The 18,140-nt window shown below is 47.3% G+C and overlaps 1 protein-coding gene across 3 annotated transcripts in view; it reads right to left on the bottom strand.

Moving 5' to 3' along the window:
• Window positions 1–1,752: 1,752 nt before the first annotated feature.
• The window catches only part of LOC140414727 (uncharacterized), a 147,110-nt gene continuing 130,722 nt past the window's right edge, over window positions 1,753–18,140 (bottom strand). For all 3 annotated transcript variants that reach the window (XM_072501001.1, XM_072501002.1, XM_072501004.1), the window contains one exon: window positions 1,753–4,540. In XM_072501001.1, the coding sequence (XP_072357102.1) occupies window positions 4,257–4,540 (284 nt within the window). In that variant the 3' untranslated portion in view covers window positions 1,753–4,256. The remainder of the gene's footprint in view (window positions 4,541–18,140) is intronic.

The following is an 18,140-nucleotide window of genomic DNA, read 5'->3' as shown; positions in this document are numbered from 1 at the left end:
TATTTTTAGTTCAGGAAAATTGGCGGAGTTACAACAGAAAGATGTAGAAACAAAACGGATAAATCAGAAAGCATATACGGAAGAGGAATCTGAGAGTATACCAGAGTGTTATTACCGTAAAAAAGATGTCCTGATGAGAAAATGGAGGCGGATGAAAAGTGGGCAGAAGTTCATCAAGTAGTATTGCTGGTAGGGTATAGAAAGGACGTGTTGCGAGTTGCACATGAGGTACCAGTGGGAGGTCATTTGGGAATAAGGAAAACTCAAGCGAAAATCCAGAAACATTTTTATTGGCCTGGACTACATAAAGATGTAGTTACATTTTGTCAATCATGTCACACATGTCAAGTGATAGGGAAACCTCAAGCAGTGATAAAACCAGTGCCCTTAATACCCATTCCAGCATGAGGAACCTTTTACAAGGGTCCTAATCGATTGTGTAGGACCGTTCGCTAAAACAAAAAGTGGGAATCAATATGTTTTGACTGTAATGGATGTGTCTACTAGGTTTCCAGAGGCCACTCCAGTATGTAATATTACAGCTAAAAGGATTGTGGAGGAGTTACTTAAATTATTTACTGGATATGGACTTACCACAGAAATTCAATCAGATCAAGGATCAAATTTTACTTCAAAGTTATTCAAAGAAGTTATGGATAGCTTAGGAATAAAACAATTTAAATCAACTGCGTACCATCCAGAACCGCAGGGAGCGTTAGAAAGGTGGCATCAGACATTAAAGACAATGTTGAGGACGTATTGTCAAGATTATCCAGAGGATTGCAAAAAAGGAATCCCATTCGTATTGTTTGCAATTAGGGATGCACCTAATGAGTCTACCAAATTTAGTCATTTTGAACAAATTTTTGGTCACGAGGTAAGAGGACCACTTAAATTTATTAAGGAAAAATTGGTGGGGGAGAAAGCGGAAATTACACTATTGGATTACGTGTCACATTTTAGGGAATGATTAAATAGAGCAGGTGAATTAGCTAGACAACATTTGAAAGTTGCACAAAATGTGATGAAACGGATAGCGGACAAGAAATCCATAGTTCGTAGTTTTGCCAGTGGGGATAAAGTTTTAGTGTTGTTACCAGTGGTAGGGGAGCCTTTAAAAGCTAGGTTTTGTGGACCGTATCAGAGTGAAAGGAAATTAAGTGAGGTGAATTATGTGGTAAAAACACCAGATAGAAGGAAGACTCACCGAGTGTGTCATGTGAATATGCTTAAAAGGTACTTTGAAAGGGAAGGAGAGAAAAAGGAGGTTTTAATGATTCTAACTCAAAGTGACGAACCAAATCCAGATGACTGTGAATCTGACATACCTCAAATTAAATTGGAAAATTAGGATGTTCTTAAAAATTGGGATGAATTGTTAAGTTACCTTCCAGAGGAAAAACAAACTGACCTGAAAGAGTTATTGATATCACATGGGCAAGTTTGTAGAGATAAATTGGGAAGTACTAAAATGGCTATACATGATGTAGATGTGGGAAATGCTGTTCCTATCAAACAACATCCATATAGACATAATCCTTTAAAATTGGCACAGGTTAACAGAGAGATTGAGAGTATGCTAAAGAAAGGCATAATTGAAGTGGGTTGCAGCCAATGGAGCTCACCCAGAGCTCCCACCTGCGATCCAGCTATATCATTACCCAAGATAAACTGTATCCTTGACAAGATAATTTATCTATTACTCCTACTACCACTTCACCACTCTTCAGTGGACATTCCAACCTTACCTTATATAATGGAGCGCTACTCCTCTCACCCTGGGTACCTAAACCAGATGGTACCCAATGGTTGTGTGTGGACTATAGAAAGGTGAATGCAGTTACAAGAACGAACTCTTATCCTATCCCACATTTGAAGGATTGCATTGAGAAATTGGGACAATCTGCTTTTATTTACAACTTCCAGACATGGAAAGAACATTTAAAGCATCGTATGGAGTTCTTCGATCGATTTCAGGAGCGGGTTTGGTGATGAACCTAGCCGAAAGTGAATTTGGAGAAGCCCAAATCACTTTCCTTGCGGAGTTCCCGATACCTTCAAGACAAAGGGAAATAATGCAATCTCCTAGCATGAATGGATTTGATCGAACAGTTGTACAAAAGTTTTGTGGCGTGTTTACTCCACTGATGGAATTGCTGAAGAAATGTAAAAAATGTCAATGTACAGCGGATTTTCAACAGGCATTTGACTGCCTGAAAGCTGTGATCACCAATGTTCCTGTATTGGGGAATTGCAAGGGGCTCTGTGGTCAGATTGAACTAAATTATCTGATTCTGAAGAGAAATGCCGAGGAGTACAGGAATGGATGGATCATGCAGAGACTTTGTTCAAAGAGACTGTCAATCGAGAAGGATTTCGGTTGGAGGAAGAAGAACAAAGAAAAATGGGCTATATTATTATACCTGTTTGCGTGTGTTGCTTTTTTTTGTGAAATGTAAAAGTATTTTTACTGTGTGCATTTCTTAGTGGATGGTGCAAAAGTGAAAAATGAAACCATTTTGAAGTTGATGGTTTTTTTTTCTTGGGGGGAGGTGTCATGTGAGAGTACTTTTAAGACATGGATGTTTAAGCAATGTACCTTTAAGAAAACAGTGATGTCAGAGAGTGGGTGGGGCTGAGGTCAGGTCAGCCATTTTGCAGGTTGGTTTTGCAGTTTGCAGGAAAAAAGCAAGGTGCTGGAGCTGAAGTCAACCAAGCTAATATGTCTCTGCCATTCTACAGAAAATATATATATCCTTTAACCTGATGTGATACTGTTTAAAGGTGTTAAGTCTCTTGGAAGTTTGAAGGAACATTTTAAGGAGTTGTTTACTGTTGCAATATTTTCTGAGTTATCTTTGAAGTAAGGGGTGTTAAGAGATCCAATGTTTATTTAAGATGTTAAGTTGAGTTCATGGAATAAACAGTGTTTTGTGTTTAAAAACCCACGTGTTCATAATTGTGATACCACACCTAGGAAAAAGCCGTGTGCTAGGAAAAGCAACAAAATACATTCAAGGATGAAGTTGGTAGAACTCCATGATTCATTTGGGGGTTCTGAAAACACCTCGCCCCTAACAGTGACAAATACTGGTCTTGCCAGTGATGCCTACATCCAATGAAAAAGAATAAAGAAAAATATATTTCTCAGGAATAGACTATTTCTTCCTTTACAGTGTATCTCATTAAGTTAAAAAGGGCTAAGCATCACAATGCAGATGAGTCCTGTCTCGAATCCTGGGCGGGAATCTCCGGTCAGCGACACTGAAATCGGGTTCGGCAATCGGCCGGAGAATATCCGATTCCAATCAAATCGGGGGCGGCACTGCTTTTGCGATGCTCCGCACCCTCCAAAGCGGCATACTCGAAGAGTACGCTGCACACCGTACTGACGACCTCAGGACATTGCCTGAGGCCCAGCCCCCGATGCTCCACCCAAGACCGCCGAGTTCCCGACGCCATGAGTCACGTGTGGTATCATCCGTCAGGAACACGGCGTGGCGGCAGCAGACTCAGTCCAGCACCGCCAGTCAGTGGAGGGCCTATCCGCGGGCAGGGGGGACTGTGCCAGGGGTACTGTTGGAGGGTGGTCTGGGGCTCACGAGCCGGCCAAAGAAGGGGCACGATTTTGCAGGCCGGGTCCGCGAGGCGGCCTGCGCCATGTTGCACGGCACGGCTGTTGCAGGACACCGCCGTGTGCATGTGCAGCCATGGACCCAGCAATTCTCCGGGCCACATTGGCGGCTAGAGCCGGGTGCTCTACGCTGCCTTGCTGCTAGCGCCCAGCCAAACGGAGGTTCGGTGGCTATTTTACGCCGAATGTTCGGTTGTAAAACGCCACTGTTCCCACGCTGGCATTGGGATATAGTCTCAAAATCGGAGAATCCAGCCCCCTGTCTCCGCCGCTCCCCTCTTTTCATTTCAGAAAGCAATAAACCTTTCATTATTGGTCCATTGAACTATCAAATCGAGGATGGTTACATGGGGATTTGAGGAAACTCCAACTCCCAAAGAATATCACTGTTCTTGATTAAATTCATTTCATTTTAAAGGTAAAAAAATTGCAAAAATACATCTGATAACAAATTGAATTCACAGTAATAACTGGCCTTCGAAGTTAAAAATTATTTCAAGCTGCTTTACATAAGTGCAGACCCCAATGTTGAGAAGGGAAGCTAATGTTTTGACTCTGGATGACTCTTTGTCAAAGCTGGGGATGTTAACCCTGATTTTGGCATTTTCTGAGCTACACAGCTTTATTCTGCTGCGTCTTTTTTCTCCAACTCTGACACTAAATCCCTATGGTACTTGCGAAGAAGGTCTTGACAAAAATCCATTGTGCTATTCCCTTTCTTGATCACACAAGTCAGTAACTCCCTTACTTGATCCTCAATGGTGCAGCGAGCCCGCACTTTGGACACATCATACTGATTCATGGCACATTTTGATTTCAAACCATTTAAGATTGAGTCAACTTCTGTCAGCCTCTCAATCAGCTCTGCTTCATGTCTCTCAATGAAGTGTTGCGACCAAGGCGATACTGTAAAAAAAAAACTAAATTAGAAGCACCCAATTGTTAAATACTCAAATTTCCAAACTTTGCTCACAGACTAAAATTATTTGAATGCTCTATTTGTGAATGTATCTACATCAGTATTCATGTCACTCAATCAGTTTTTGAACAGACAAGGGAAAAAAACACACCCCTCAGACTGTAACTTGCCTGCCTGGTGCCAGGGTGAGGGACATCTCTGACCGACTTGAAAGGATGCTGGAGAGGGAGCATCCAGTTGTTGTGGTCCACATTGGGACAAACAACATAGGCAAAACTAGGAAAGAGGACCTGTTAGGGGTAATCAGGCACTACGAACTAAATTAGAAAATAGGTCCTCAAGGGTTATAATCTCAGGATTACTACCCGAGCCATGTGCAAATTGGCAAAGGGATAAGAAAATTAGGGAAGTAAACCCGTGGCTAAAGGAGTGGTTTGTGAAGGAGGGGTTTCATTTCATAGGGCATTGACATCAGAATTGGAGCAGGAGGGATCTGTACCGTTGGGACAATTTTCACCTGAACCGATCTGGGACTAGTGCTTTAGCGAAAAGGATAAATAGGGTGGTCACAAGGACTTTAAACAAGCAAGTGTGGGGGGGGGGGGGGGGGGGGGGGGGAGGAGGAGGAGGGAAGGGTAACACTACAGGGAGTAAAATGGTTAATAGAAGAAAAGCAGCAGGGTAGCACATGGGGAGGCGGGTCCAGCTACCTGGAAAATTATGAAAAAAGTTAAAGGGAAGAAGAACTCAGGAGATGTTATTAATGGAGGTGTTAGTATTCAAAAAGAATCTATAAAAACTAGCATAAGGGCACTTTACCTGAATGGTCGTCCCATTTGAGACAAGGCAAATGAGTTGGCGGAACAAATCATCGCAAATGAGTATGATTTAGTGGCCATTACTGAGACATGGTTGCAGGGTGGTCATGACTGGGAGTTACATATCCAGGGATATCAGGCTATTTGGAAGGACAGACAAGAAGGTAAGGGAGGTGGTGTAGCTGGTATTTAAGGATGACTTCAGGGTGGTAGCGACAGATGATATAGGTTCTATGGAGAAAAAAGTTGAATCTATTTAGGTGGAAATTAGAAATAGTAAGGAGAAAAGGTCACTGATGGGCGTAGTCTAAAGGCTACCAAATAATAATTTCACGGTGGGACAGGCAATAAACAAAGAAATAACTGATGCATGTAAAAATAGTACGGAAATTATCATGGGAGATTTTAATCTGCATGTCAATTGGTCAAACCGGGTCGGTCAAGGCAGCCTTGAGGAGGAGTTCAAAGTTCATAGAATGCATCCGCAATAGTTTCCTCGAACAGTATGCAAGGAATCTACGAGGGAGCAAGGTATTCTAGATCTGGTCCTGTGTAATGAGACAGGAATAATTAATGATCTCATCATTAGGGATCCTCTCGGAAGGAGTGATCACAGGTATGGTTGAATTTAAAATAAGATGGAGGGTGTGAAAGTAAAATCCAATACCAATGACTTGAGCTTAAACAAAGGAGACTACAATGGGATGAGGGAGGAGTTGTCTAAGGTAGACTGGGAGCAAAGACTTTGTGGTGGGACAATTGAGGAACAGTGGAAGAATTTAAAAGCGATTTTTCAAAGTGCTCAGCAAAAGTATACACCAATGAAAAGGAAGACTGTAGGAAAAGGAATAATCAGCCACGGATATCTAAGGAAATAAAGGAGTATCAAATTGAAAGAAAATGCATACAAAGTGGCAAAGAGTAGTGGGAAACTAGAGGGTTGAGAATGTTTTAAATGCCAACAGAAAGCCACAAAAAGGCTACAAAGAAAAGTAAAATAGATTATGAGACTAAACTAGCTCAGAATATAAAAACAGATAGCAAATGTTTCTACAAATATATAAAATGAAAAAGAATGCTAAGGTCAACATTGATCCTTTAGAGGATAAGAAGGGGGATTTAATGATGGGAAATGAGGAAATGGCTGAGACATTGAACAGTATTTTGTGTCAGTCTTCACAGTGGAAGACACACATAACATGCCAATAATTGATGGCAAGGTGGTTATGGCAGGTGAGGGTGAGGACCTAGAAATGATCATTGTCACTAAGGAGGTAGTGTCGGGCAAGCTAATGGGGCTAAATATAGACAAGACTCCTGGGGCGAAATTCTCCGGAAACGGCGCGATGTCCGCCGACTGGCGCCCAAAATGGCGCCAATCAGACGGGCATCGCGCCGCCCCAAAGGTGCTGAATGCTCCGCATCTTTGGGGGCCGAGCCCCAACATTGAGGGGCTAGGCCGACGCCAGAGGAATTTCCGCCCCGCCAGCTGGCGGAAACGGCCTTTGTTGCCCCGCCAGCTGGCGCGGAAATGACATCCCCGGGCGGCGCATGCGCGGGAGCGTCAGCGGCCGCTGACAGTTTCCCACGCATGCGCAGTGGAGGGAGTCTCTTCCGCCTCCGCCATGGTGGCGACCGTGGCGGAGGCGGAAGGGAAAGAGTGCCCCCACGGCACAGGCCCGCCCGCGGATCGGTGGGCCCCGATCGCGGGCCAGGCCACCATGGGGGCACCCCCCGGGGCCAGATCGCCCCGCGCCCCCCCCCCCCCCCAGGACCCCGGAGCCCGCCCACGCCGCCTTGTCCCGCCGTTCAAAAGGTGGTTTAATCCACGCTGGCGGGACAGGCAATTTATTGGCGGGACTTCGGCCCATCCGGGCCGGAGAATTGAGCGGGGGGGCCCGCCAACCGGCGCGCGCGATTCCCGCCCTCGCCGAATATCCGGTCCCGGAGAATTCGGCAACCGGCGGGGGCGGGATTCACGCCAGCCGCCGGCGAGTCTCCGACCCGGTGGGGGGGTCGGAGAATGATGCCCCTGGTCTTGATGGAATACATTCCAGGGTGCTAAAAAAGATGGCGGGACAAAGTTGTTGGAGGAGATAAAGGAGACTTTAGGAGGTGGGATATGCTCCACCCGATGTTTGCGGGAAGGGACAAAGTGGTAAAAATGAATGTATTGCCAAGGTTCTTATTCGTATTCCAGACACTTCCAATCTTTATTGCAAAGGCCTTTTCCCAGAAATTGGACACAACTGGAATGAGGGAGGAGTTGGCTAACGTAGACTGGGAGCAAAGACTTTATGGTGGGACAATTGAGGAACAAGTTCAGAGTTTATATGGGCAGGGAAGGTGCCAAGGGTAAAGAGTGCCCTGCTACAGAGGCAGAGACTGGGGTTGGCGTTACCAAATTTGTTGCACTACTACTGGGCAGCGAATGTGGAGAAAGTGGGGCAGTGGTAGGAAAGAGAGGGGTTCGAATGGGTTAGGATGGAGGAAGAGCCCTACCACTGGCACCGAGGAGGTATACTGAGAGCCCGGCTGTATAGTTCTCGATTAGGGTGTGAAACCAGCTGAGGAGACACTTTAGGATGGAGTGGATGTCGGTGCTAACACCGCTGTGTGAGAACCATGGGTCCAAGCCGGGGGGAGACAAATGACACGTACAGAAAGTGGAGAGAAGTAGGGCTGGTGAGGGTGAGAGATTTATATTTGGAGGCGAGGTTGGTAAGTCTGGAAGAGCTGCGGGACAGGATAGAGCTCCCGAAGGGAAGTGAATTTTGGTATATACAAGTGAGGGACTTTGCACAGAAGATGTGGAAAGGGTTTCCCAGGCTGCCGAAGTATGTCCTATTGGAATGATTGCTGGTTCCAGGCATGGAAGGGGCGGGTAGGGTTGGGGACAAAAACAGGTGGCAGGAGGAGCAGGGTTGAGTGCAAGTGGTGAGGATTAAGGAGTAATGGGGGGAGTTGGGGGGGGGGGGGGCGATAGGATGGGGAGTGTGGAGTGAGGTGCTGTGCAGGGCGAATTCGACCTCTTCGTGTACGAGGGTGAGTTTGATACAGTTTAAGGTGGTACACAGGGTGATATGACTCGGGCGAGGATGAGCGGGTTCTTTCAGGGGGTGGCAGATGAATGTGAGAAGTTGGAGAGATACTGGGCGGGAGTGTTTGGGATGCTATCAAAGATTGTGGGGGTAGAGGCCGGACCTGACCCTAAGGTGGCGATTTATGGGATATCAGAAATGCCGGAGCTGACGGAGGGGAGCCAGGCCGATGTCATGGCCTTCGCCTCTCTGCTTGCCCGGCGAAGAATTTTGCTGAAATTGCAGTCGACAACACTGCCGGGGGTGGCGGCCTGGCTAGGGGACCTATACGACTTCCTCCGGTTGGAGAAGATCAAGTTTGAATTGATGGGATCAGCGAAGGGCTTTGAGACATGGTGGGGACTGTTCATGACCATATTTAAGGAATCTGAGGTGGTTCTGGCAAGTTGGAAAACAGCAAATGTGATGCCACAGTTTAAAAAAGGAGGTAGACAAAAGGCGGGCATCTATAGGCCGGTTAGCTTAACTTCTGTAGTGGGGAAAATGCTTGAATCTATCATCAAGGAAGAAATAGCGATATATCTGGATAGAAATTATCCCATTGGGCAGACGCAGCATGGGTTTATGAAAGGCAGGTCATGTTTCGCTAAAATATTGACAGTGTTACGGGTAATGTATTAGCATGGATAGAGGATTGGTTAACTAACAGAAAGCAAAGAGTAGGGATTAATGAGTGTTTTTCTGGCTGGCAATCAATGGCTAGTGGTGTGCCTCAGGGATCAGTTTTGGGACCACAATTGTTTATAATTTACATCGATGATTTGGAGTTGGGGACCAAGCGTAATGTGTTAAAGTTTGCAGGTGACACTAAAATGAGTGGTAAAGTGTGCAGAGAACACGGAAAAGTCTGCAGAGGGATATAGATAATTTAATTGAGTGGGTAAGGGTCTGGTAGGTAGAGTACAATGTTGGCAAATGTGAGGTCATCCATTTTGGTAGGAAAAGCAGCAAAATCGACTATTATTTAAATGGTAAAAAATTGCAGCAGGCTGCTGTGCAGAGGAACCTGGGTGTCCTTGCGCATGAATCACAAGTTGAGTAGGTGAGGGGAAATAAGAATAATATTGTCGTTCTTAAAACCAAGTTTTGAAAATATTGTAACTGTGGGATGGACTACAAGCTTGTATTGTTCAGAGTCAAGGTCAGATTATACATACATTTGCAGTTTGGCGGTGAGAAAAGAGAAATGTTACACCAGCCTTTCAGGATCCAGACTGCAAATGTGCAGAGCCAGTAAGCTAGATACCAGCATGAGTGGTGGTATGGAACACCATTCAGAAGTCTCAATTCAAAGCTTGTAAGCCAATTAGGGTCGGGGGGGGCGTGGCGGTACCAGAAAGTGCAGGTAAAAAGCTCCTGATGCACGTTGCTCTCTCTCTCTCTTCTTCGTTCTCTTTCCATTGTTCTCTGCCTTATGCCCTGCTGGGCTTTTGTTTGTATTTTGAAAGCGCACTAACCAGGTTTTTGCAATAAAGTGTCCCACTGGACCCCGTCTCTTATGAGAAAATAAAGAGATCCTGCGCTGCGAGCAGGATCGCTCGAGGGAAAGGGAACCGGAGATCTGGACATTGGACCTATATCGGGTCCTAGAGATAAGGACACCTCTTTATTAAAAACTGTCCTCGGCCACTGCTTAGACTCGGTAACCCTCTTAAGCGATCGTGAACTTCTCCAGTATGGCAGTGGGCTCAAGTCCCTAATAGACGTCTGGAGTTTGGAGGAATAGAGGACAAATATACCGGCTTGGCTGAAAAGCTTCATGGCTCGAGTCTAAACAAAAATAATTGGTATTATGCCAGAGGAAAAGGACAAACGGTTGCCTATTACAGTCAAAGGCGGGGAAGCCCCATAGACAATATCCTTCGGCAATTAAAATTGAGGAAAAGTATGGTACCTCCAAAAGATAACGGTCCTTGGAAGATATCAAAAGGATCTGGGGGTAAACGACCCGGATGAACGAAAAGGAACAAACCAAATAGTCCCTAGTCATCATGCGTCAGGTTCGACAGCAAAACAAAATTACGACTCAATCCCAACACGATCGCGCACTGACCGCTGTGAAAGAACAGCTGAAGGAAATAACCAAACACGTAAAAAAGGAAAAACATAAATTGGAAAAGTTAGAAGCCAAAGTAACAGAATTTAACTCAGAAGTAAAGGAACTTAAGTCTGAAATCAAGATCGAAATCAAAGAACTTGAGAAGCAATTGCGCGAAGAACCAGTAACACCATCGAAAAGGTCAGGACACCCCTGGGATCCCGCAGGAGTAAATCGTCCAATTTGTACGCTTGCTGAGAAGAAATAAAAGCGGAACAGTGAAAAACGCAGTTACGCGAAACCGGTCTAGAAACTGGGTCTGAGTTCTCTAGCGACTCCAGCAGAGAAAGTAGTTCTTCAGGAGGATCCCTCCTTGGCGCGGCTCAATCCTCTGAAGAAAAAATGGGTTAAAATTAAGTCATTAGAAACTACTGACAAAGGTGGCAAGAAAACAATTAAAGCTAAGTATCTTCACTATGTCCCAGCTGACCCAGAAAAATTGATAAATGGTCAAAAGAATTGCCACACCCCAAGAAAGGGGGAATGAAAACATTCAACTGTTAGAAAGTTTAAAGGACACTTATAATCTCTACCCGTGGGACAGGGTGCAGATCCTGAGGGTAATGATATCTAGACGAGGTAGGAAGAAATTAAATAAAGGCGTCTGAGTCGCCCTTGTGGATGAGGAGCAGCAACTAGGGGCAGGATGGGCTGCGATCAAGCGATGGCTACAGGTTTTCAATCCAGCAAAAACGGACTGGGGAGAGATCGCGGCTTGCCAGCAAAAAGAGGCATAGGAAGTGTTAGAGTTTGACGAGCAATTCCGATCTGTCTGGCTGGAACATTCAGGAATGAACGATGTTATGACAACAGCACTTTCGGACCTATGAACGCTGCCTTCGTCGCTGGATTAAAGCCAGAATTGGCAAAGATGCTGAAGGTCACTCTGTCCGGGTGGGAGGCCGAAGAAACAACTTTTGCAGCATTAGTGGATCGATGTAACCATTTAGACCGGGATATGAAAGCTAAACTCCGAACCACACAGGCAGGAGGGAAACACAAGGATCCTAGCAATAACAACACCCAAGAAAAATGACCTGGAAAGTGTTATCACTGCAGAAAAGAAGGCCACTGGGTGAGGAGGTGCAAAGAAAAAGGATGACAAAAACGACATCAGGGAAACAGCCTGACGCACAGACCAAGCACGCCCTCTGGTGGAGGCGACCTAGTGCAACGATTCAAACAGCTTACACCACAGCAACAGAAGGAGTTGCTGGAGGTTGCAAAAAAAAAAAAAAAATCGAGGGGAGCCCAACATCGCTCTCCCAGCACCTCTCCTGGCACTGATCCAACAGCGAGGAGATGGATTGTATATCACTATGAGGGTGGGCGATCAAGATATAGACTGCCTCCGAGATGCAGGGGCTGAATTAACATGTTTGCCCCTCCGATACAAAAACTCTTTACCTCTAGATTACAAGATACAAATTGCCCACGGGGCTGGGGACCAGGCTTTGGTAATCAGAAGAACTCAACCTATACTCATTGGACTCGGCCCATGCAAATTGACCACACCAATCTGGGTAGGCCCAGTGGGGCAAGCCTTTCTGGGCATGGATGCCCAGACTCAATTTAATTCCTTGTTGTATTTTGAAGACGGCCAGATAACATGGTCTATCAGAAGCCTGAAGGAGGAGGAGTTGGAAGAACACCAATCTGAGCCAAAGATAAGAATGATTGTGGCCTACTCCAGATGGAATCGGCCTTGTTTACTGGGATTGCCCCACTGTGCACCAAACAGTACCTAGCAGCCCAATCTCCATTGCTGGCATCTTGCCAGCCATCCAACAACTACAGGAACAACTGGACACGACTACCACAGGGTTTTCACAACAGCCCTGCGGTATTTCACATGGCCTTACAAAATCATTTGAGAGAATAACCTACCATGCAATCCACGGTTATTCAGTTCGTGGATGACATCCTGTTGGCATCCAACACAGAAGAACAACACGAACAAGACCTACGTACCATGCTGGACCACCTCCACCGCCACCTGAGAGTACACAAAGCCAGCATTGCCAAGCACAAATTGCCCAGGCAGAGGTTGTGTACCTCGGACAAAAGATTTCGGAAGGAAAGAGAGAACTTACTCAGGATAGAACCACAGCCATTCGAACTGCCAAACAGCCCACTACTATCCAAGAGCTCAGGTCCTTTTTGGGTTTGTGTAACTTTAACCAAAATTGGATCAACTCCTACACACAGCCTGCTCAGCCATTGAAAAACCTTTTAAAGGGGGAGCGAAAATCCAAAGAAGGCATTTCCCTCACGGAAGAAGAGCTAGAGGCACATCGCGAATCTAAAAAAGGCCTTGTGTTCGGCACCGGCTCTAGGAATCCCTGACAATGGGAAGCCTTTTACCTTGTTTGTCCATGAGAAAGAAGGATACATCACAGCAATACAGGCACAAGGATATGGGGATCAACAATTGGATACTACTCTGAAAAACTGGACACAGTGGCCCTCGGATGGGGAAGTTGCCTGAGAGCCATGGAAGCTACGTGTCAAGCTGTAATGGCCACTACGGTCTAGTCCTAGACCAAAAGTTAACCGTCATGTGTCCCCGCACCATACACATTCTGCTGTCTATGAACAGAATATTGCAGATGGACAGCGATCCTGGAAGCCCCCAATCTCTAAAGTGTCTGGGCTAGCCTGTTGAATCCACCATCTATGCTCCTGCTTCCCAAGCAAGAGGGGGGAGGAGAGGGACATGACGGTGTGGAGATCTTGAACAAAATGGAGGAATCTAGCTTGGCGGCAGCGGAGCCATTGCACAACCCAGACTTGATCCTATTTACAAACAATGGCTTCCGAAAAGCAGGAGGGGCAGTCACAAGCTGGCAAAGGGTTGTCTACCCTCAAGGACGTCAGCCAACAGTCTGAGTTATGGGCCCTGGCAGAAGCATGCCGGATTGCAAAAGAACAGATGGCTAACATCTATACAGACTCAAGGTACAGCTTTGGAGTTGCTCACGACTTTGGCCAGTTGTGGCGGAGAAGATCTCTCACCGCCGCAGGTGCACCCATCCAAAATGGGAAAGAGGCACGAGACTTACTAGAGGTCATACAACTACCCCGTTAAGTGTCCATTTTGAAGTGTAAGGTCCATACGAAGGAAAATACCATAGAAGCACAAGGAAACGCCCTATCCAACAAGGCAGCCAAAAAAGCCGCCTCACAATGCGCTTCTCCAAAGGAACCAATACAAATGTGCAGACTGGAAGCAATCAGTCTAACTCGAGACCTACAGACAATGTAAGGCGACTGCTCTCACGAGGACAAGTTGGCATGGATTGAGGCAATAATGAAACTATGTGATAAAGGCATCTGGAGACAAAGAGGTACTGACAAGCCAATCGCGCCACAAGCACTGATGCACTATTTAGCCCAACAGATCCATTCATGGGGGCATTGGGTCCCGCAACAAATGACGGCACGGTTCCAGAAAAGCTGGTGGGGTTGGGGATTCAAAACACACGCCTAGTTGGTAGCACACCGATGTGTGGTATGCCAGAAGAATAATCCTCAACCTATCACAGTAATGCCCCAACTGAGGTCTCCTGCCCCTGCCGGAACAATCCAGCTTTTACAGGTCGACTATATTTCCCTTCCGCCATCTCATGGATACACTGATGTTCTTGTGGTGGTCGGCAAGTTCTCAAGATGGTTGGAAGCCGTTTCAGCTAGAAGGGCCACAGCCAATAACATGGCCAAGGTCCTATGTAAGGACTATGTTCCCCGATGGAGAGTCCCAACCAGCATTGACTCTGACCAGGGAATCCATTTTACAGATGCTGTCTGCCAAGAAGCCTGTAGACTACTGAACATTACCTGGGACTTAATTGTCCTCATCACCCACTATCGTCAGGGCAAGTGGAACGAATGAACAGAACTCTGAAACAACGACTTGCCAAACATCATCAGGAAGGAATGCCGTGGCCCCAGCCATTACCAATAGTCCTGTGCAGTATTAGGACAATTCCTAACAAAACTACGGGTCTGAGTCAGTTTGAAATCGTAACAGGGAGACCCATGTCCCAACCAGGAACAATTGATTTGTGAAAAGCCAATTGTCACTTGATGAGTGATGCCTTATTGGAATATTGTCAAAATCTACCGAATGCTGGGGTCTTCCGATGGTGGCATGTAGGTGGAAGTCTCACGTTGGGTGACTCCTGCTCGAGGCTCTGGTTTTTGGTGTTTAATGCCCGGTTCCAGGAGCAGGTTTTGGGTAAGCTGGTGCAGGAAGGTGGGGAATGTCAAAGACCCAGAAAAAAGTCGCTGGGAAGAAGGGAGCGAGCGAACGTTCGCCGGCGAGAGATTGGGTCAGTCCAGCAGCAAGAAAGATGGCGGAGGCTGGGTTGCTGGGTGGGGCCAAGCCCTTCACAGTAGAGACTTTGACCGAGGTGATGGCTGGAGAGTTTGAGAGGCAGCTCGCCAAACACATGGAGGTGATGCGTCAGGAGATGATGGTTGCGATGAAGGAGTTGGTGGAGGAGGCAATGGCCCATTTAAGGTGACAGTGTTGAAGGCACCGGCCAAGATACGGGAGTAAGGAGAGAATTTGAAGATGATGGAGGAATCTGTGCCACAACATAGTGACCAGTGATGGGCGTGGAGCTGCAGAGTGTGGTGGAGGCCAACAAAGGACTCAGAGCCAAGGTGGAGGATCCGGAGAACAGGTCAAGGCCCCCCCCCCCCACCCCCCAGACCTTGACTCGCACCGGCTGATCATGAGGGGTGACTTTAATACGGACCTGGACCCAAGGTTAGACCGGTCAAGTGCTAGGTCAGGGAAGCTATCAGCAATGGCAAAGGAACTGCGGGGGTTCATGGAGCGCATGGGAGGGGTAGATCCGTGGTGATTTGAGAGACCAAGGAGCAGGGAATATTCATTCAACTCCCATGTACATAAGGCGCACTCCAGGATAGATTTCTTCATGCTAGATAAGACACTGTTAGCAGGGGTTGAGGACACTGAGTACTCAGCAATTGTGGTCTCAGATCATACACCACACTGGATAGACCTACGGGCAGACACGGGAATGTCCCAGCCCCCACAGTGGAGACTAGATACAGCGCTGTTAGCGGATGAGGAGATTTGTGAGCGAGTGAGAGAGGTCATTCGGGGGTACATAAAGATCAATGACACGGGAGAAACTGCAGCTGGGGTGGTCTGGGAGGCACTGAAAGTGGCCATTAGAGGGGAATGTATTTTGATTCGAGCCCACAGGGATAAAACTGAGCCGTCGGAGCTGGACAGGTTGGTCGGAGAAATCTTACAGGTGAACAGGAGATATTCGGAGTCTCCAAATGAGGAGCTCCTGAAGGAGCTTCAGAGACTTCAAATGGAGTTTGGGCTCCTTTCCACAGGAAAGGCGGAGGGTCAGCTGAGGAGGGTAAAAGGGGCAATATATGAACATGGGGAGAAAGCTAGCAGGATGCTGGCACATCAGCTGAGGAAACAGGGGGCAGTGAGAGAAATAGGGAAAATAACGGATTTGAGGAGGAAGATGGTGACGGATCCGGAGGCGGTGAATGAAGTGTTCCGGGAATTTTATAGCCAGCGATACGAGTCGGAATCCCCGGTTGGGGAGGAGGGCATGAATCAATTCCTGGGGAGGCTAGAGTTCCCAAAGGTAAATGAGGCCCTGGGGGGCACGATTAGGCTTGGGGAGGTGATAGAGGGACTGGGGGCGATGCAATCAGGTAAAGCCCCAGGACCTGATGGGTTCCCAGTGGAATTTTATAAGAAGTTCTCTGGGTTACTGGGGCCGCTCCTGGTCAGGCTTTCAATGAGTCCAAGGAGCTGGGAGTGCTCCCTCCAACGTTATCACAGGCATCAATTTCTCTCACCCTGAAGCGTGACAAGGATCCGGAGAGCTGTGGATCGTACAGGCCAATCGCCCTCTTGAATGTAGATGCCAAATTATTGGCAAAGATCCTGGCCACTTGAATAGAGGATTGTGCCCCGGAGATAATTGGGGAGGATCAGATGGGATGTGTAAAGGGCAGGCACCTGACATCCAACACTAGACGGCTTCTTAATGTAATTATGGTGCCAGCGGACGGGCGCGAGGCTGAGGTGGTAGTAGCCATGAACGCGGAGAAGGCTTTTGACTGAGTGGAGTGGAAGTATCTATGGGATATTTTAGGCAGGTTTGGGTTTGGGCAGGGATTTGTGGAGTGGGTCCAGCTATTGTACCAGGCCCCGGTGGCAAATGTAAGAACTAACTGAGTTTGGTTAGAATACTTTAGTCTTTGTCGGGGGACAAGGCAGGGATGCCCGCTCTCCCCATTACTGTTTGTCGTAGCCATAGAACCCTTAGCAAGGCTCTGAGAGCAGCGAATACCTGGAGGGGTATAGTGAGATGGGGGTGGAGCACAGGGTCTCTCTCTATGCGGACAATTTATTGCTTTAGATCACGGACCCGATGGGGGGGATGGCCGAAATCATGGAGGTATTAGGAGATTTTGGGCGATTTTCAGGCTTTAAGTTAAATATGGGAAAAAGCGAGATGTTCGTGATTCAGGCACGGGGGCAGGAAAGGAGGCTGAAGGAGCTACCTTTTAAAGTGGTTGGGAAGAGTTTTGGGTATCTGGGGATTCAAGTGGTCAAGGATCGGGGGCAGCTTCACAAGTTAAATTTGGGCAAAGCAGTGGATCAAATGAGAAGGGATTTCCGTAGATGGGACATGCTCCCACTGACGCTGGCGGGGAGGGTTCAGACGGTGAAGATGACTGCCCTTCCGAGACTGTTTTTCTTTTTTCAGTGTCTCCCGATTTTTGTCCCAAAGGCTTTTTTCAGAAGTATGAATGTGGCAATATCGAGGTTTATATGGGCGGGTAAAACCCCGAGAGTAAAGAGGATACTCCTGGAACGGGCCCGCGGGGAAGGGGCATTGGCTCTCCCGAGCTTTATTAACTATTACTGGACTGCCAACATATCGATGGTCAGGAAGTGGGTAGTGGGGAGGGGTCAGTCTGGGAGCAGATGGAGGCAGCATCCTGCAACGGTACGAGTCTGGAGGCTTTACTGACGGTGCCCCTGTCGTTCTCGCCGGCTCAGTACTCCACAAGTCCTGTGGTGGTGGCAGCCCTGAGGGTGTGGGGGCAATGGGGGCAGCGTATGAGACTGGAGGGGGCGTAAGTGTGGTCACCGATCTGTGACAATCGCCGGTTTGTCCCGGGGGGGCTGGATGGGGGCTAAGGTATGGCAGCGGGCAGGGATTGAGAGATTTGGGGATCTATTCATCCAGGAGGGCTTCCGTCCTTGAAGACATTAGAGGAGGAGTTTGATTTGCCGGGTGGGAACGGGTTTCGGTACCTTCAAATGTGGGACCTTGTACGGAGACAGGTCCCAATCTTTCCTTGCCTCCTCCGGAGTGCTGTCAAAAACAGGGGTTGGAGGTGGGAAGGTTTCGGACATATACAGGGAATTGTTAGAGTGGGAAGGGGCCCCTATCAGAGAGATGAAGAGGAAGTGGGAAGAGGAGCTAGGAGGGGAGCTGGAAACTGAACTGTGGGAAAAAGCCTTGAAAAGGGTAAATGCATCCTCGTCCTG

The sequence above is a fragment of the Scyliorhinus torazame genome, chromosome 1, assembly GCF_047496885.1.
Source record: "Scyliorhinus torazame isolate Kashiwa2021f chromosome 1, sScyTor2.1, whole genome shotgun sequence".
In the NCBI taxonomy this organism is placed as follows: Eukaryota; Metazoa; Chordata; class Chondrichthyes; order Carcharhiniformes; family Scyliorhinidae; genus Scyliorhinus; species Scyliorhinus torazame.
This window is presented reverse-complemented; position numbering and strand designations above follow the sequence as displayed.